General features: G+C 33.8%; 1 protein-coding gene across 1 annotated transcript; it reads right to left on the bottom strand.

Moving 5' to 3' along the window:
* Positions 1-3,189: 3,189 nt before the first annotated feature.
* On the bottom strand, positions 3,190-20,841 carry LOC132635292 (very-long-chain aldehyde decarbonylase CER1-like). The gene is made up of 13 exons (XM_060351622.1): positions 13,545-20,841; positions 13,158-13,201; positions 12,979-13,044; positions 10,534-10,617; positions 10,027-10,250; positions 9,089-9,333; positions 8,062-8,281; positions 7,243-7,621; positions 7,032-7,139; positions 6,188-6,388; positions 4,479-4,571; positions 4,108-4,281; positions 3,190-3,548 (listed from the first exon to the last, which is right to left on the bottom strand). The coding sequence occupies exons 4-13, from the start codon at positions 10,591-10,593 to the stop codon at positions 3,381-3,383; spliced, it is 1,872 nt and encodes a 623-aa protein (XP_060207605.1). The 5' UTR covers positions 10,594-10,617; positions 12,979-13,044; positions 13,158-13,201; positions 13,545-20,841; the 3' UTR covers positions 3,190-3,380.
* Positions 20,842-21,534: the final 693 nt, after the last annotated feature.

Below are 21,534 nucleotides of genomic sequence, written 5' to 3'. Positions count from 1 at the left end.
GGCCATGGTGTAGCCGAACATGGCCCATGGAAAAGTTGATCACAAAAAAATTATTCTCTTCTAGCTTTCCTACCAATTGGAACGTCCTCTTTAACATGGAAGAGTTGTTGGAGCGAACAAAACGTTCTTTGGTGGAATTTCAACTCTAGCCGGAAGTTGGAAAGCTAAGTGTAAGAGGTATGTATTCAATCTCCTTTACATATGTTATAGATGATTCATGCATGTTGGAGTGTGTAGAAATAAATGGAATTCATGAAATATGTTGTGGTGATGTGGCCGTGTGTGCAAGGTGTTGGCCGTGTGTGTGTGTGATGTCGTGTAAGAAAAGTGGATTGATTTTGTGTAGCATGTTGGTTGTTGTTGTTGTTGTTGAAATGTAATGTACAGAGACGGATGAAAAACTCATGAGAATATGCATGTAGTTGTTGTGGCCGAATGAAGGTTGATTTGGCAAGTTGTAGTGAATTGATTCTATTTAATATTTTAGTTGTTGTATTGTGAATTTCATGATGAAAAATGAAGGTTGCATGGCTTGAAATGAAGTTGTAGTCGTTATAGGGTTGTTGAATAAGTTAATGCGTTACTAGCTTGGATTCTTGCATTGTATGAATAATGTTGTTAATGTATGGTTGTTGATATGGTTTATGAATCTAGAACAACAGAAAATATGTTGTCAATGTTTTTATTGAAGTTGGAGAGGTTCGGGCGGCATTGTATGTTGATTGGGTCATTTTGAATATTGTAGTGTTGCTAGAATAATTGTTGACATTGTTGTTGGTTTGGCCGAGTTGAATTCTCGGATTGTATTGATAAATTGGCCGAGTTAGATTCTCGGGGATGGTATATTTACAGGGGAGGTGCTGCCGAAATTGCAGCAGAATATAAGTAAATTTATTTGAGAAGTTAAGACAAGTGAATGACGATAAATCTAATGATCATGTGAATTCTTTTGTATGTAGACTAGCAAGTTTGGACAAATAAGCATAGCTAATAAGGCGTGGCACAGGTATGTAAGGCTTACCCGTTCTTTCTTTTGGCATGTCCTAGAGCCAAGTAAGGTATGACATGGTATACATCTTGAGGTTACTCTATTCTGTGATTCCGAGTTGGTTCATGATTTGTATTCACCCTTTTTGATATGTCTCTATGATTTCAGAAATTCTATTTAATATGTTTCTGAGTCTGCCTATGATTCTGATTTACTTCTGATATAAGTCTCTCTGATATGATTGAGTTGTTATACGATTGAGTGACGAAATAAGTATAAAGAGTTTTGTTTCTGAAAGAATTCTGTGAGACTTAATGTCCCTAAACTTCGGAAAAGATCTCAGATTTGCTTTAAAACGCTTTTAGAACGTTCTGTACTTCAAACATTTGTAACTTTCTCATACGAAGTCGGATTGGCCTGAAACTTGTTTCCTGAGCCTTCAGATGTCGGTAAGTATGCTTATCTCTCGAGTCTTGATTTATATGCATTTAGTTTCTCACTACTCTGCTCGTGCATGCCTCAATGCATCTTTCACCGAGTCCCGGGTCGGGTATGTTATCGTGTGCACTCCACTGCATTGTTCACCGAGTCCCTCATTAGAGGGCCGGGTACGGTATATGTATATGATGATATGATGAGATCATGATATGTTATGGTGGCCAGGAGGGCATATGATGATTTGACTCACCGAGTCCCTCACTAGAGGGCCGGGTACGGTATGTATATGATATATGATGTCCACCTACATGATCCTATTTACCGAGTCCCTCACTAAAGGGTCGGGTACGGTATATATGTATATGTATATGTATGCATGATGATATGATTTTATCCACCGAGTCTCATAACGGGTTGGGTACGCTATGTGATAATGATGTGCATGATTAATGTTTGGATGCAAGAGTTTTGGTACTCTGGACATTGTATAAGTTTCTGCACCCCTTATGCCAGTTATGATTCTTTTACTGTGATTCTTGCCTTACATGCTCAGTACATTTTCCGTACTGACCCTCTTTCTTCGTGGGTTGCGTTTCATGCCACGCAGGTACACCCAGATGAGTTGAAGCTATTATAGAAGATGTCCCAGCGGAGATGGCAAGCTCCATTTGCTCCTGGAGTGTTGCCGAGTCAGAGTATATGTGCTATGATTTCTGCTTGATGTTAGAGACTTTGCAGACAGAGTCGTGGGTATTGGGAGTCAGTCTGTCAGCGGCTCCATCAGCCGATGTATTCTTCTGTATTATATGATAAATTCCATATGTTTACAGATTTTGTTTGGTCTGAATACTACAAAAGAAAATATTTCTGAGAGTATTTATTTTTATTTTTCATTTTGTTTGATAGAAAGTCCAGGGGACTACGTCTGTAATAAGAGTCAGTGGGTTCGCTCGGCTCCGAATACGGGGTCAGGTGCCCATCACACCCTAGTAAGGTTAGGGTGTGACAGAAAATATGACTCCATATGGGTGATTGTTGACAGACTCACGAAATCAACTCATTTTCTTCCAGTTGAAACCACATATTCGGTAGAAGAATATGCAAGGTTGTATCTTAAGGAGATCGTGCGACTTCATGGTATCCCGATATCTATTATCACAGATAGAGGAGCACAATTTACTGCTAAATTCTGGAAGTCCTTTCAAGAAGGTTTGGGTACTCAGGTAAGACTTAGCACAGCATTTCACCCACAAACTGATGGGCAAGTCGAATGCACTATTCAGACTTTGGATCAAGTAAGATTTAGCACAGCATTTCACCTACAAACTGATGGGCAAGCCGAATGCACTATTCAAACTTTGGAAGATATGTTACGGGCATGTGTGCTAGATTTCGGTGGTAGTTGGGATGACCACTTACCTTTTATTGAGTTTGAATACAACTATTAACCGGTGGTATGAATGAGCCATTTTGGTTAGTTCGACGGCATATTTGAGCGTTTTCCCTTAAATAAATAAAAGTTTGCTCTTTCTAATAACTTAAGCTATTAGTTGAGATGATCACACACTTTAACATGATAACGGATCAGCAGGGATCCTGAGAATGAATCTCACCGCTACACATTATCAAAAAGAACTTTCATATGCATTGTTCTTGAAAACAGAATTAGGTCTGCATACGAGAGGAGCTGTTGAGAATATAATTAAGTAAAAAAAAATTATGTCTAATAGTTCAAACTTTTAAATGAGATGGTCACACATGTCTAACACAACACGAATTCATCGTTCATACGAAATTACAATTTGATAATATACTGACAAGAAAAAAAGGACTACTCAAAGTAAATTTGAGTGTAATCATAATTGGCCAAAGACATGAAATACACAAGGCCTTAGCTCGCAGTTTTAGAGTATATCTAACTAATTAATTAAAGATTACATATTTGTCATTTATCTCATTCAGCATTAAAAGGTAAAGGTTTGAATCCATGGTTGATGCTGGCTTCCCAAATCTTCTCAACGTCAATCATTTTGTCTCCACACTCATGTACAATCCATCCTTCTAAGACATGCACAATTCCAGCCACTCTTGGCGCACTCATTGCCCTTCTTGGCAGCCAATTCTGTCCCAATATATCAATGTCAAATGTTATTAAAGAAAAGGGGTTGATTTCAGGTGTGGTCACTAGACTTTACTTGTTATAACATTAACAATTTTATAAAATTATTTTTCAATTAAAATAAATAACTTTTACCATTATAATAGTAAAGTCACAAAACAATCAAAGTATCTAAAATTTACCCAAGAGTTAAATTACAAAACTATTTTTCTTACATTAAAGTAAGTAAATTATGTGTATTGCTCAGAAAATACAAACGACCGAATCAATGTAAAATTTTTGGCGTCTAATATGAAAAGTGAGTTCTTTTATTTTTCTTTCACCTGATATTTTTGAATAACAAAATTGACCTTCCGAACATTTGTATTTTCTAAATATATTCATATATAGTTCAGTTAATTTAATGTGATATACAGTAGTTCTGTCACTTTACTGTTGTAATTGTAAAGTTCAGTAACTATAGACATGAAAATTACCATTTAAAACAAGAAAATCAAACTTATCAAAAAGTTGAGGGTGATATAGAAGAACAAATACATAAAAAGTAGAAATCATGACAAACCTCACAAGCATGCAAGTTATGCAGAGAAGGAGGAACTAGCATTGCAGGAGGGTAGTGATAGAAGCAGTCGTGGCGAGCTTTCTTAGGAGGCAGTTGTGAGAATGGCAAGAAAAGTGTCCCTTTTGCTGCCTTCATCTGTTCTTCTTCTGTTAATCCATCTCCAACTACCCATATCTATTACCAAGTTAACAACCTACCCTTAATAATATGTAAATAAGAAAAGATTAAAGTAAAGCATTTTTACTAGCCCCTCCTCTTTTTTTTTTTTTTTTTTTTTTTTTTGCCATGAATTGATTACTTTGATTGTTTCACACTTATAAAGGAGCAAGGAAACAATTAAGAAGGAAAAGAGATGCGGAGGGGAATTTTACCTTTTGATCAAGTCTCTTTGACAGCACGATATTACTCTGAGAACTAGTAGCAAGTTTTAGTTTCTCATAGTCACTTTTGTACAATGTAGCCACCTGATATTCAGAATGAGAAGAGAAATTAGAAAAAAGAGAAAAGAGGAAGAACTGCATAACTGAATCGGGATTTCATGTCCTAACTAAGCAACAATTGGTTAGCCAATCATCTCGTAACTAAGCAACAATTGGTTAGCCAAAAGTCAGTTCATGAAACTGTTAGGTAATATCAATACATAAATTCATCAAGCAAGAATTGATCATCATTTTATACATCATAGAATACAAAAAAAAAAAAAAAAAAAAAAACACCACCACATGGCAGGAGCAGTTGAACGAAAGCTTAAGTAAGTACAGGCACAGCCAGTTTGAAGAATAATTATATATGAGAAGGGTAGGTAATCATCTCGCTCGTAACTAAGAAACAATTGGTTAGCCTAACTCATGAGCTTTTAAGTGAGTCTGGCCAGCCAATTTAAATAACTACTCTTTCCGTTCCAATTTATGTGATAGTTTGAATCAATAACGAATTTAAGAAAAAAAAAGAAAAACTTTTAAATTTTTTAATTATCTTAAACATATGACAGAATTGTGTGGTTATAAAACTTTTGAAATTTGTGGCCTTTAACATGTCACATAACATTTGTGTGATTATAAAAGCTTCTCATTAGGATAAAATAAAAAATGTAAAGTTAATTGTCTAAAAATTTAGAAGTGTCATTGTTTTTTAAATGGGAAAATTTCAATAATGTACAATCCAGCACAAGAAATTACATCCACGTAGCCATATTTTTAAATTACATCCACGTAGCCATATTTTAAATTACATCTGCATAGCCACTGTTTCACGGTATATAACATTATACAAAAATATACAACTTTATACACCTATTGTAGACACTGTATCAACCTTGTATAAAAGTGTATAATAATGTATAAGAGGTGTTTATATACATTTTTATGCTGGTATACGATATTATACAAACTTATACAAGAGGTGTTTATACACACTTCTACATTGTATAAAATTGTATAATAGTGGAGATCCGGTGGAGATTGGTGGTACAGGGGATAGGATGAAGGAGACGACCTCTCCAGTGGTACAAGGGAGAGGATGAAGGAGACGACCTCTCCAGTGGAGATCCGGTGGTACAGCGGAGAGGATGAAGGAGACGACCTCTCCGCCGGCTACCGCAGGTAAAAAAACTAGTGGCTACGCCGGGTAATTATTTTACCCTAATTGGTGTAGAGCGTAAAAATCCCTTTTTAAATGGACTAAAAATGAAAAGGTTTCACATAAACTAAAAGTCTAAAATGTAGGTATTTATATTATTAATGAGAACTAAATCCCTTTGAGGAGATAGTAAAATTAGATAGGATGGCAAATCGATTTTTTTCTGAGTTCTCTTTTATAAACTAATAATGGTATAAACGAATTTTGTAACATAAATCACTTAAAAGTTAACTTCAGCTATCATCCGTAGAAGGTCAGATTAGTACAGCAAATATTAAGATAATTTACCTGCTAAAAGAAGTTAAAATATATTATTGGTATAAAACTTCTTTAAACTGTCAGTCTGCCACTCTATATAAGTTAATGTTATTGTCTAATTTCAATTAAGATTTTGAAGAAGGAAGCAAAGAACAAATGGTAGTAATTAAAAGCGCAAGTAAACCTGGATGCCCCTTTGACACATAGCAGAAGCAATAGAAAAGGCAACTTTAGTAAGATTTCCTCTGAGAAGCACTTCTGTTGTTCCTTTTGGAATGCTGTTTAGCACAACAGCAACTGCTAAGCTGCTTCCATCCACCACCTTGATCTTGATTTTAGGGTGCCTCTCTATGTAAAGTTCTCCATTTCTGTTAAGTTCCTCACCCTGTAAACTAAAGCCATGCTTGTTAAGCAAAAAAAATCCAAGACAACATACTCAATATGATTTAACTCATCGACACTGGTTATATAATGAATTAATTTTTACACTATTATTGTATGTTAACATGGCTACTACTACTACCATTTTTTAACCCTTTTTCATCCGGTCCCTTTTTCTTGAACCCCCTTATCAAATGTTCTGGCTCCGCCCCTGTTAACATATCTATCTTGTCTTATTTTCCAAGTCACTTATTATGAACCGTTACCTGCAATTACTCTCTCTGTCCTAACTTATGTTACACACTTTTTTTTTAGTCTCTACCAAAAAGAATATTACCTTTCTATAATTAGAAACTACTTAATTTTAAAATTTTCATTTTACCTTTAATGAAATTATTTATAGTCACACAACTGTCTAAAGTTTATTTTTTACCAAAAATTTCAAAAGTTATATTTTCTTTCTTAAAATTTATGTCTAGTCAAATGATGTCACACAAAAAAGTTGGGACAGAGGGAGTACTTTTTCATGGTAATTTTTTTTTTTTTGGAAAGCAATCATTTCAAATATAGAAGTTAATTCATTTAACAAATCAACTCGCCAATCAAGAACTCTTGAAAACAAGGAAACTTGGTGCACTTAAACTTGCCTGGTTTAAGAGGCCAAGACTTAAGATCTTGGCACCTTTTTCTTCTGCTTGTAGTATAGCATCCTCTATGAAGCTGTTAATAGCTTGTGATTGCCAATTCAACAAGTACTGCATATTAAAATAAAATAGCACTATTTTAAGAGAAATTATAAGAAAAAATTTAAAGAACCTGAAATTGGAACTCGTTTCAGCAGAAATTAGTTGTTATAACCTGTAAATTGTATCTTGGTATAGCCCAAGATTGGAATTTAAACTTTTCCAAGCTATTTCTCTCCAAAATGAAAGTGCGTCCGTAGATACAGTTTGTGATCATAGTCCACAAAGTCACTGGCCACATGAACCAAATGTACCATTTATGGTTTTCATGAGGCATTGAGGCCAATGAGGAAAATCCTAGCCTGAGATGGTAGATGGATTCTGGGGTAGTCAGATGTGTCAAATGTATCACATCAGGTGTATCTTCTTGCCTCTTCAGGGAATTTTCATATATCGAATCAGTATACTTGTCCGTGGTCCCATAGATATAGTCATAGATTGGCATAAATAGCGAATAATTCGTACGAAATTGAGTATGGTGCAAGGAGTGAAACCTGATAGTTCAACGTCAACAATGCATTGTCAATTTCAAGATATATACTTGTTGCTCGGGTAGATCCTCTAATAATGTCGTCACACGTGTATCGGACTTTTATAAAAATGCAATTTTTTAAGGATCAGACACGGATGCAACATTTTATTTGAGGATCTAAGTAACATAGTTAGCAAATAGTTCAAATCAAAACAAGTATTCCTAGAGCCACTTGTTCTGCCACGCCCCAAGCTAACAAGATTGTTCACATGGCACTGGACTTGGCTTTACGCTCAGAGGCAAATTCATAATTTATACTATAAGAATTTAACGACTTTTAAAGGTTTTAGTAAATGATCTTCACATATATTTTCTATGTTTCGTGTTGGAAATACTGAATTCAGTTGAACTAATAGCATATAATAGGAATATATTTTTTGGTATGAACGAGAAATGACTTACGAGGGCGTATACATCAAGTATTTGAGAGGGGGAAAGATGGAGAAAATCCACTTGGGAATGAACTCAAAGTTGCAGTGCCCCATGTTATTCATGAGATCAATATAAGTAATGTAGCCAAAGAGAGAAGCCAGAGAAGCAGTCCCAGTGAACACTGTTGTTAAGGTTGGAATAGCAAATAGCAGGAAATATGCTATATGCTCAGCAAATGGATGAATCACAGCTGAAAAATCAAACCACAAAAAGAAGACATATAAAGTGAGAGTTAAGTTTTATGCATTAATGATGTAAGTAATGTTCACATAATAACGTCACTTATAAGTTAATAACAATTGCATCTCTATGATAAGCATTAATCATTTATAACCTCATAATTAACAATAGTACTAAGTTGCTATCACAAGTCTAGTTATAAAGATAGTGTAAAAAATCTTTTATCGTGTCCATATATATAAATAAAATCAATAAATTAATTAACATCATGAAAACCACATTTCAAAATTATATGACATACTTAATTTACAAAAAGTTGAATGATATATAGAAGAAAAAAGTTTTTTTTTTTTTAATTTTCGGCCAGACAGCCAAAATTAATTAGGGGTGCTAGCAAAATATACAAAACATGTATACTAATTATGTATATATACTCAATATACAAAACATATATATTTATTATATTGGGCTTTATATTTCTTAGGGCGGCCCAGAAAGGTAACTACCGAAGAAATTGTACGCTTTCCCTTCAAATGGGCTGGTTTTAGATTTTTTCTCTTCAAATGGACTGGTCTTTAATTGTTTTCTTTAACAATCGAACTTAAACATGTAGAGCATAACTTGTGGAATATACAGTATGATGTGAAACTATAAACTTATAACACACAAAAAAAACTATTTGTTATGAGGGCCAAAAATGAAAGACCAGCACAAAATAGGGCCATAAGTGCCCAAAGACCCACCACCCCCACCCCAGCAAAAAAAAAAAAAAAAAAAAGCAATGTTGAATAGCTAATTAAAGAAAGAGAGGTCTTACATGTGATGGGCTCAGTAACAATGGAAGAGTGATGATGAGAATGATAACGAGAGTAGAGATAATGATGGTGCAAAGCTCTATGAAGCCAATAATAGAGAAATTCAACAGGACCAGCATGAAGGATAATTGACATGATCACACCATCTGATCTCCACAATGACAAGTTTGAAGCTCCGGAAGTTATCGTATTGAAGCCATAAATCAAAAGCCCGCTCAGTATAATCTGATCATCCCCATCGGTTTTCCTCATGAGTATCATCTAATTATTATTTTAAGTTACGTTCTTATTACCAAATATTTACATAATCAAGTCACTGGTTATTATATGTAAGTTGTATGATAAACATTACTATTATACATGACATGGTACACAAATGGTAATTAACCTTCTACATAAGTTATAAGTTAAAATTTATTGATGGTCTAAAAATTCTATACATTATTAATTTATACAAATAAATCTTACGTTCATGCAGTTGGTGTAACTTCTAAGCTTACGGTGCATATATATATATTCAAAAACAAGTTAAGATGATCTACAACATATAATTGTCTATAATAATACTAATTTGATAGCCTAAAAATGCAGTAGATAAGATGTTATAGCCGATTAAAAACATATTGATTTACAATGTTTATGTATATAGGATAAGTCCTTATAAAAGTCATTTAATTTTATCCCCAATCAAAAGCGGGGAAAAGATGTAACATCCAAAACATTAATTTTGACTAATACTTTCTTCTATAACACTAGAATCTAAGACTGTGTTTGACGAAAAGAAAGACTTTTGGCGCATATAAATTAAATCAAGTCGAGCAACAAGTTATTAAGAGTGAATGATAAATTTAAAGTTAAAGAATCTTCAAATATAAAAAGATATGTTCTTTTTTAAACGATTAACAAAACGAACATATAAAAAGGTAGAGAGAAAAGAGACCAGTTGCTCTCTCTGTCAACTTGATCAAACTCAATGCCTTTGTCAACAATGCGGTTATTGCCTTTGGCAGTTCTATAACGGGAGAAGCTAATCCAAAGCTGGTTGTGAAGCATTCTTGAGAGTAGAAAAGGAAATATGAGCAGGTTGGTTGAATCCCTCTCATCTTCCTCTTTGGTTACATAAGAATAGACGCTCTGAGTAATCCATGGAGCCAAAATCACGTACTTTAATTTGATCATCGCCCAGTCACAAAAACAACAAATCATTCATGTTAGTATTCTAATGATAAATGACAATTGATATACAATACTGAAATATAAAAAATATTAAGAAAAAGTAATATAAAGCCAATATTATATGTTGGAGTTTAACTTTTATACATCGATATTGTAACAAAAATTTCCAATGTATATTAGTTTATCTAAAAGACAACTACAAACAACTCATCTCCACAAAGTTGAAGGAATATAGTAACAAGAAAAACGAAGAGAATTGCATGATGGATACCTTAAAGCTACCGAGGTGCTTCCAAGGCCAATCAGTGAGAAATCCAGGAGTTGTAGCCATTGTTGTTTCTCTGCCTTGCGGTTCCTAATTGTGATTGAATTGATTAGCTTAATGTGAAATGGGCAATATAAATAGGGGCTTTATGAGAAGACTGTTTCGTTTACTAGGTGTCTCGTTTCCACAAGCTCGTAATAAAAAATAAAAATAAAAACAGGAAATCTTTGTTCTCGTCATTGTTCTCTATTTACCAATCTGGTGAACTTCTTTCTCTAACTAAAATAAGCTATAGGCTTAAACACTTAACTAAGGTTTGTTTTAATTGATCGTCTGAACACATTACACATGATAAAGTGTTTTATTAGACATTTTCGATTTAAATTTTGGAATTCTTTTTGAGTGTATTCTCAAGATATAGATAAGTTAAGTGCTAAAAATACGGTCATCTCTGTTAGTTATATGCATTAACCACAATAAGCTATAAAACCTCAAGCCTGCTCCAATTGAGTTTGATGTGTATAATTAAAGGAGATGATATATTTTATGTGGTTAACTACTTAACATAACTACATAATAGACGTTTGAGAATATGTGCGACAAAATTCGAACATTGAACCGAGAGTGTCAAAATATGAACATTTTATCATGTGTTCAGTTACTTAATTAGAGCAAGCAATAGTTCAAGTGCCTAATGTGCCAAAATAAAATTTACTCTAAAGTTTTAGGAGTTATGATGTATTAAGCTATATATTATGAGCATCATTCGGTAAAGTTTCCTTTTTCGTCTACTTGTAAGCTAACATTTAATTGCACAAATTATGCAAAAACTCACTTTTATTTGGTGGACGTTACAAAATACGGGAAAAGTTAACACAAACCAAAAAAAGAAAAAGAGAATATTAGAACATCACTTATTAGTTTCTGAAGAAGAGCTAACATACTACTCCTATTTAATGGTCTAGCTAGTTAGTGTTAGCTACTCCTATTTAATGGTCTAGCTAGTTAGGAGAAGGGTTTCTTTTAAATTCCTAAACTTGTATTGTATGGTGACTAACAATTAATGCGGCATCACACGCGATGACTCTTTGTTACTTAAACCAATTACATTTACAAGAAGTAAAAGCAGTAACAATATGGGGATCTTTTCTTGATTGGTCATTGATGCCATAATAGTTTTATGTAAAAAATTGGGAATCTGATCACCAAATGCAAGAATAGAAGAGCTTCTTCTTTGGTTGATCAACTACACATTTTTTTATTATAACCCAAGTGAATTGTATATATGCATCGAAACTTTGAAGATAGCACCCTGTTTGGATAAATCATAAAATAATCCCTTGTTACTAATTATAGGTTACCAACGTTGTTATCACGGTTATATTTAACTCTTAACTACATGTGTTTAAGAGATGGATATTGACATTGCTAGTGAGTATTGGTACACTAACCATGGCCAAAGATTAGGGATAATTGTTTTTTTATGATCACCAATAGACTCTTAATTATTAGATTTTAGGCAGTAAGAAAAATAATCCGCTTTCTCACAGACCAAGAGTAATTACATTCATGCACGGAACCCTGAATGCGCGACTTTGTAAGTATAAAATTATTTTGGTAGTTGTATTGTGTTGTTAGTGCGAGGATTTTCCGAGTTTCGCTGTTGATGAGACATCGGATAGTTCCTCTGTTTGTTGGGTGTCGGACCCTTAGAATGTTACTTCTTCAGGATCACTTTGTGGTTGAGCCACGTAAAAACTTGGGGTTTGAGGAATAGAAATCATTAAGTTCTCATAAGTTGCATTTTTTGACAATGGGAGATCATAACGTGAAATAATTGTACTAAAAAATGCAGAAGAAAATTGAATTTAGAAGCAAACATTACCTTTATTAATACATGAATTTTTTTACCGTGCTAATCAATTTCAATTGAACCGAATAATCCAAATTAACGATAGCAATCAAATATCACAAATATCATTGTTGCAAATTTCATATATTATGTCGATACACGATATCTGATTCATTCTAAATGCTAAGACAGTCAAAATTCATGATTTATAACTGCGATCCAGAGCGAAAGAAGTTCATGTCGCGGCCCATCCACCTTAGCCGTGATGGCACCTACACCCCAACCCGGTAGGCATACTAATTCTAATTTTAACTGTTATCTCATTATTACAATATATAAAGTAAGCATTCAGCATGATTATAAGTCAAAAAGGTGTCTAGAATAACATTAAGTAGGGAAAAGTACAACTACAACCCAAAATCTAATGATATGAGTCAAGAGCGTCTAAGAGTAAAATAAATAAAAGCCTGAATTACTGGCTAAAATAGAAAGACAGAGTAATAAAGATAGAGGTAGTCAGCTCACTAAAATAAATAAAAGCCTGAATTACTGGCTAAAATAGAAAGACAGAGTAATAAAGATAGAGGTAGTCAGCTCACCCTGGAATCTACTTATCTGCTGCTACTAGACATGGTTGCGGGCTCCACTAGTATTCGAATCAATATCTGCACAAGATGTGCAGCAAGTGTAACATGAGTACGAAAGAACGTGTACCCAGCAAGTATCATCGACAGACCTCAACAAGGTAGTGGCGAGAGTTGGTTTTTGGAATACTTGCCTTACATTTCGATAAGTTATAATCTGTACACCCCGAAATCCACCCTAACACAACAAGCATCGGAAGTATCTTATAAAGTTAAATAATCGACAATCTCATTTAACTCTTTAAGCATTTATTTAAAACAAGTCATTTAGGGCTAAATGAAAACATGCCCACGCTTATAAAAGTAATTAGCGGAAGTCTAATATAAATAGCCAATCATAAAATGTGGCAAACACACCAATGAGTCAAACGATGACTTCAACAAATACACACAGTATTAACATCTATCTATGAAGCTTCTAAGATAAATAAATGTGTAGTCTAACTTCGGGACGCAGCCCGAAAACTAAAAATAATAGACTAAGATAAAGGAGTGTCCCACGAACAAGCATGTGGACTCACCAATGACTCCGAAAAAAGTAGCAAGGTCTCCTACTTCGTACGTGTGACATGAACCTGCACTTCTGTGTTACCTAATACACTATCAAAAACAACAATGGTAAGCTTGAGTACTAGGTACTCAGTGCGTGTCTCGTGGACAATAGTTATATAGAAAAATATACAAGTCATAAGTGTATATGGAATACATACTAAGAAACAGTTCAAAACAAATGCCAACATATCATGAATACCCATTATAAGTCAATGATGAAGAAATAATCACTTTGAATTATTAAAACGTTTTCATTACCTTGAGTTCTTTCATTTGAAATCAAGTTCATCATGTGTCAACTCATAGGCAACCACATTCATGCCAATACACACTACTAAAAAACTAGCAAAATTCGACGGACAAAAAATCGATGGACTGTGTCGCTTTGAAAAACCGACTGAAAACTGACGCAGTGCGTCGATTTTGTGTATTTCTATTTTTTTTATTTTTTTAATTAAAAAACCGACAGACAACGTCGGTTTTTTCCGCAAAATTTTGAAATTATATTTCTGCCAAATCTTTTTTACAAAAACCGACGTCCCACGTCGGTTTTATTAAAAACAAAATTTAAAATATATTAAATAATTTATAATTCATTTTTTTTGGTAAAATATTAATAAACGATTTTTTTTTAAAGAAACGGACGGACTACGTCAGTTTTTAATTTATTTTGTTTGGTCAAAGTCTGGTCAACATTTTAAAAAAATCGACGGACCGCGTCGATTTTTTTTTAACAATATGATAGAAACGGGTTTGGCATATCATTCGCTATCTTCCCAAAAAAAAAAAAAAAAAAAACCACTTCTCTCTAAAATAAAAAACCCTAACCCGCCACCCACCCCCCCTCTGCCCACGCCCGCCACCTGCTGCTACCCGCCGCTACCTACGCGGTCCAACCCCACCTATCCCAGCCCCGTTTTTAACTTGTAATTTGAGGTAGTTTCTTTTAAATTAAGGCTTTTAAAATTCTTTCAATTTTAGTTTTATTTGTAGATTTTAGGCCTAATGTTAGTCTATTTAGCTTTGTTAAACATCATTTGTAACGTTATTAATGTTGAATTTGTGGAAAAATGTAAACTTTATTTGACTAGTTTACTTTTCATTTTTTTTTTTTTTTTTGCTTGAGATTGTGCTATATTTTATGTTCATTGTCAATGTATTTGTGTTAGCTTAGTTATCATTGTTTGTAATATTATTGATGTTAAATTCGTGCAAAAATGTATACTTTATTTGACTAGTTTTTTTTTTTTTGGAATTGTGCTTTTTGTTAGAATCCATAAGTTAGTAGAATTTTTATTGAGCATTCAAAATTAGAATTGATTGAGATTGTGCTTTTCAAAGTAGAATTGTTAACTTATAGTATTTCTATAACCTCAAAACTAAAGTTTAGACTTTATTTGACTAGATTTACTTTTCAATTTTTGGAATTGGTTGGGATTGTACTTTTCAAAGTTATATTAAAGTTAGAATCCATAAATTATTAAAGTTAGCATTGTTATTGAGAATTCAAAGTTAAAATTGGTTAGGATTGTGCTTTTCAAGGTTAGAATGTTAAGTTATAATATTTCTATAACAATATTATAACCTCAAAACTAAAATGTGGACTTTATTTGGCTAGATTTACTTTTCAATTTTTAGAATTGGTTGGGATTGTGCTTTTCAAAGTTATATTGAAGATATAATTCATAAGTTGTTAAAGTTAGAATTCATAAGTTATTAAAGTTAGAATTGTTATTGAGAATTGAAAGTTAGAATTGGTTGGTGTTGTGCTTTCTTAAATTATTGTTAAATTTGTGAAAAAATATAAACTTTATTTGACTAGTTTACTTTTCATATATATATATATTTGCTTGAGATTGTGCTAATTTTTATGTTCATTGTCAATGTATTTGTGTTAGCTTAGTTAGAATTGGTTGGTTGGTCCGTCGGTTTCCAAAAAGCGAGGCTATGTAAACCGACGGACCGTAAAGGGTCAGTTTCCCGTTGGTTTCATTAAAAAAACCGACGCGGTCCGTCGGTTTTCCCCCTTTTTTTAGTAGTGACATGCTCAAATCAATAGTAACAAAGTGATAACCACTTAAGGTTCCTAAAATTGCATAGAATTACCACATTGGGCTATCAACCCACAATGACTGCCCTTTGTAACGGTTCACATTTTGTGGGCAGGGATAGCGCTCGGATAGCTACTTTAAACTCGTTGGTGCTCTTTTGGACTTTATTAAAAAAGAGTCGCCATCTAATTTTTAGAAAATTAGAAAAACCAGTGATGAAGAGTTTATTCATATACAGTGAAAAAACCTTTGTAATCCAAACTTCTAGGTAGGAGTTCTGGTGATCCCTTACGGAAGGTGCTAGGCACCCTAGTATTAAACGGTTGATCTACGAATTCCAATGTATGAGTGTTTGCATGAACTGTGTATTTAGTGTTTACTCCAAAATTTATAAAATCTATCATTTGCTTGCATATCATTTGTTTTGAAAAAAAAAGATTTGAATATATTCCCTTTATATATAGGGTAGTTTAAGTTCGGATTCACGATATCCAGATAAGAGTAGCTTACTTTATATATAAGGATAGTGTACTTTATTCATAATATCTATAAAAATGGTTTATTTTGTTTTGAAAATATGTATGTATATATATATATATCCTTTTCCGTTTATGTTTAATCACACTTTGTCTCAGGTCCGTCCGTATAATACATTAGAACGTCTTATCCTAAAACCTCGTATGAACGTATTTCACTTGTTCTTGAATCAACCTGATTACGAAAAATGGTTTGGTTTTTCTTTTGAAACCATGTAGACACACCCATAAAACTGGTCTCTTCTTTTGCTCTTTAAATTGGGCTCAGGCCCAAAAACATGTTTTCTGCACAATAATCTTTCAGTGGCTTACTATTCTTCATCAATGGGATTTTGGCCTAAAACCCTTTATTTTCTGTTTAAACTTTAGGTGGGCTTAGGCCCAAAAATGCTTGCCTCTAATTGAACTTCAGCTCAGGAAAAACCTTGTTCGTTTTTTAGTCCAGCAAACTTGTGTCAATTAATACAAGACGCGTGATCTGTTTTTGGTTTTTGGAAAAATGATGCCATTTTACTTGTAGTTTTGAAATCCTTTTAGCCTTTTCAATTTATACTAAACGGTGTAGGCACCGTTGTCCTAAGACGGCTAGTTCAAACAATAAGAGTTCCAATAAATTATGAGGCTTTTTACAAGTTCTTACAAGTGCAAATACACCAACTTTACAATTAAAGGAAAAGGTATAACTCAAGCAAATAAATAGAGTGAAAGATAGGCTAGGGGCGTACCAAGCCCCTAGTTGGCCATTTTCACCCATGGTTAGGCCTTCTACGCGATTAATATATATATTAGCTTCTATTTCTCAGCTGGGCTCAATCATGACTCAAAAGAATTACATGTTGGGCCTTAGCCCAACAGCTTGGGGCGTGACCCGCCCCAAATGGACATGCAGTGGTGGAGGAGAAAAGAAACAAAGGACCCCGGTTCGTTTGTGTATAACTAAGTCTATATATATATTTACTGAACTTATCATGTGTATAACCAAGTCTATAAATATATATGTTTGTTTATATTTACTGAACTTATCATGTGTATAACCAAGTCTATATATATATATGTTTGTTTATATTTACTGAACTTATCATGTGTATAACTAAGTCTATATATATATATCAAATTTACAAGTTCTAAAATTAAGTATTCGAGTATATGCTTTTGGGCTTCACTGGTAGGGATTTAGATAGTGAAAAGGGGAAAGTCGTCACCATCCATATTCCCAGCACCGCACAAGATCCAAAGGGTTTTATGAACCCCAGGCATGACAGGACATCGGGGGGAGGGCTAAGACCAGGCCCTAAATCACCTCGACATCCCAAACCAGTATAGCCATAGGATAAATCAGAATCCCTTAATCATGCACAAGTATGGTATAGATCAACATATGTGGATATAATGTAATTACAAACGCTACTGGAACCAGCAAGTATAATGTGAACAAAAGCATACCAAAGACACATGGATATTGAGTAATTAAAACAAACTGTAGTATGTGGGCATAAGATGAATAATGGCCAAAATCAAACTCATAGTCATAAAAATGGAACCAAAACAGAGATTGCAACATGTAAATATAAGATAAACAAAAACAGCACCAAGGCACTTAATCATGAGATGAACCAAAATAGAGTCACCTTTTTTTTTTCTTACTTTTGGGACTTGATAAATCTGATCCACTCTTAATTGACTCTGAATTGGGCTAGGCCCATCTATCTTCTAAAATAAAACTAAGTTAAAGATTAATGCCTAATGGAATTCCTATCCCCTATTGCTCATTCAATGAATATCTACCCTATATATGGCTGGCTTGCTTGTTCACATACACTAAATATACCTATGATATGCACACATAATGTGTATGCCTTCTTCTTTATTAATGACCTAGGGTATATTCTATGTATACTAAGCCTCAGAATAGGTTCTAAGTCCCATACTTACATTTAGCAAATCAAAGATATCATCTTCAAACCAAACTAAGCCCAAACCCAGCCCTACCAAACTAGATATAGGCCAGGCTATTCATACAGGTAAGTTATTATCAAATGGCAAACACAGGGTGTCAACCTATGCTCCTCAACTACTCACAATTCTAGACAATGTCAAATAGAAGGTGAATATTCACTCAATGAGTCAAACCCAAACAAGGAGAAAACAAAAGCCATGGCAAAGAACTCATCCTATCAACAGAACATAGGGAATATAAAGTTTAGAATAAAATAAGCTGACATACCACAAACAAGATAGGATTTTAACAAGTTCAAGAAACTGGAGACAGTACAAGGATGACCCCTTTAGGCTTCAATTAAACTCAACAGCATAGAGGAAAGTATATAGAAAACATAGACATGATACATATACACTATGGCCTAGGTGAGATGGAAGAAAGAAAAGAAACAACCATGACATCCAGTTTCAACCAGATTTTTAAAGAGGCGGGATAACACAAGGTATTCAAATAGATCAAATGACTTAGACTCAACAGTTTATTTAAAGAGTAAAACTTTTCACATTTCAATCTTTCCAATTCTTTTCCTCATTCTGGGAATCAGTGATCCAAGTGGGCAGTTCCTCTCCTTTAACTGTGCTAGTCATATTTTATCACTTAGCAAATCCATTTTTATTACAACCTTTGATCCAATAACAAAAATAGCAGTCCACAGGCATGAACATGACCAAACACACATCCCATAGACCCAAAGGCATGTCATGGCACCTTTTATTTAGGGAAAAGATACTATGAGCCAGGTTATATTTGACTCTTCTCAATCTCCATCCTAAGATGCCTTTAAAAGTCTTACCAGGCCAAGTGACTTATGGTTTGCCATGTGCACACAAGTGGCTTGATCTTCTTATCATCCAACCAGGTTAAATTCCTAGTTAGTGACAACAAATTGGCCTTACAGTTAGCTTAGCCTAGAAATTTAGTCATAAAATGGTTTTTAATCCTTTGGCCATAACAGAGTTCCCATAGGCTATCATGTTCTATTTGAAGTTGATTTTAACATGAAGAAAACAAGCCATGACAGTTTTGGTAAGATAGGGGATCTGACAGATAAGATAAACAACAGCATACTCCCAACAAAATACCATTACAGACTTGCTAGCAAGTTATCAAACAGGTTCAATATACACTTAGTTCAATGATCCAAGGTGATCATGGACAGTTTTTTTTTTTTTAAAAAAGGTTACATCAATCAAGTTGTAGTACAAACAGATCCTAAAAGAGCTTCTTAAATCGTGTATTCAAGGCAAAAATATTTGGCAAGATAATTGCCTAATCCAGAATCCCAGGCAGCTAAGCTAATCTTCATTTTAACTAACATCTTGTCTTGAAAATACTTAGACATTTATAATGTTTACTGATCTTGGTTCAGACTATGTCATGATTTCACACATCAATTACCCCATCTCTCCAAACTAGTTTAAGCAAAATAGGACTTTAAACATTAGCTTCAGCCTTCCTTTTTTTTTTTTTTTTGTTTAACTTAGTCCAGAAGCCTCTTGATCATCCTACTTTTATCTTACCCTATGTGATCATGGCTTTGATAAGTAAAACAAAAGAACATGTTAACACATACCGACCATAAATAATAAACTTGAATCAATCCTTTAAGAACAACATACAACCAAGCAAACCTTAAGCTACACAATTAAGTACAGATACACCTTGCTATATTGATCATTTGAACAAAACATGATATGCAGATAAGTGAAACACAGCTGTGTTAGCAACTTAAAATAAACACGGAACACTTCATTGCATCAAACTAACAACATAACTAACCCACATCATCAACACAATACCAGACTAAATAGCACATGATTAAACTATTTTTAAAACTAAGCAAGATTATTAAAGTAAAAGCAATGACAAGCTAAAAAAATTACCTTTTTGGGGTGCAACCGGAGCAAGAATGGACTTGGAGCCTTCTTTGTGCTTCCAAAATCAAGCTCAGCCACACACACACACAACAAAAAGAAATTAAAATTTTGAAACTAGATAACTCAACTCTTAAAAGCTAAGTTTAAAATTTTGACTAGGAAAGCCATAATGTCAAGTTTTATTACTTAAAATTTGGGACTTTTCGCATCTCCTCCTTTCTTTCCTCTTTTTTCTTCTCTGTCTTGTAGAACCCCAAAGTTCATTCAAAGATCTAAACCAACGATGTGGTACCAAGGGATTTTTTTAGATGCAAAACATAATACTATGAAATTAATGGCTAAGATTCACTAAAGTTAAACATATGCGGTTGGATCTGACCCATTCTAGGTAGATCCAAACTAAACCCTTGCGAACCAATAGTAATCAAGTTCGTATAGTCCCATTATAACAACAAAGATGCAAAATTCGTGTTTTGATTTAGGAATAAAGAGAACAGTGAAAGAGGAGATGATTATACCGTGTTTGGACGGATCCGAGTGAAAAAATGTTGAAACATTAATTGTTTCATCCTTTTGGTTGTACTAAACCTGCGAGAACTCTAAGATTTATGTACCATTGCATTCTTGGCATGAAAGAGAGAGAGAGAGAATGGAGGCGGCGCTAGGGTTTTTAGGGCAAAGGGGAAAGAAATGAGAGAGAGGGAGTATAAGGTGGCGTTTGGTATGAAATAAAATGTGAAAGGGGCATTGCCCCCTTATCAGAAAAAGGGTTGGGCTGGGTCACGCCCGCTTGGGCTGGACTCGGTCCAAAATATTTTGGATATGTTCCCCCCACCCCCCTTCATGTATATGCGCATATATATATATATATATATATATATATATATATATATATATATATATATATATATACACGTGTCTATTTAAATGTATATACGTGTTTATTTAAATGTATATACGTGCATAAGGGTAGCACGGGTAATTTAACAAATGGACAAATAACAAGAATATTGATTATCGACCATATCATTTTAATTATAAACAAATTAGGACGTAATTAGCCTATTAACTAATTTAAAATATGTCTATTGTGTAAATAAGCTCAATTTTGCAAATATAGCCTTAATTAAAATCTAACTGACCATTCTAATTATAACTCTTTTCTGACTTAACTAGCTAATTAAAGTTAAATTACACTAATGACCTCAATTAATTTGAGCCAAATGAATTTGGCCATTTCAATTAAGACCACTAGACGGCTAATTTTGCAAAAATGACCCCTATTGCCTTAACCATGAATTGGCTAATTCCCATTGAGGTCATAATGTAGATAATTAAATGATTAAAAACCAATTTTGCATTAATGCTCCTCTATTTGATTAACTAGCCTAATTAAACATTATAGACAATTATGAATAATTTTAGCAAATTATACAATTACACAAAATTAAAGATTAAGGGGTAAAATGGTCAATTATTTTAATTACTCAAACTCC

The sequence above is a fragment of the Lycium barbarum genome, chromosome 1 (genome assembly GCF_019175385.1).
Source record: "Lycium barbarum isolate Lr01 chromosome 1, ASM1917538v2, whole genome shotgun sequence".
In the NCBI taxonomy this organism is placed as follows: Eukaryota; Viridiplantae; Streptophyta; class Magnoliopsida; order Solanales; family Solanaceae; genus Lycium; species Lycium barbarum.
Note: the sequence above shows the minus strand (reverse complement) of the source record. Positions and strands in the feature narration are given on the sequence as shown.

Coding starts and splice junctions, on each gene's coding strand:
- LOC132635292 (XM_060351622.1), bottom strand. CDS start 10,593: ATGGCTACAACTCCTGGATTTCTCACTGATTGGCCTTGGAAGCACCTC. Junction 7,622..8,061: donor TACTTGATGTATACGCCCTC/GTAAGTCATTTC, acceptor TTGAACTATCAG/GTTTCACTCCTTGCACCATA. Junction 4,282..4,478: donor CAAAGAGACTTGATCAAAAG/GTAAAATTCCCC, acceptor ACTTGGTAATAG/ATATGGGTAGTTGGAGATGG.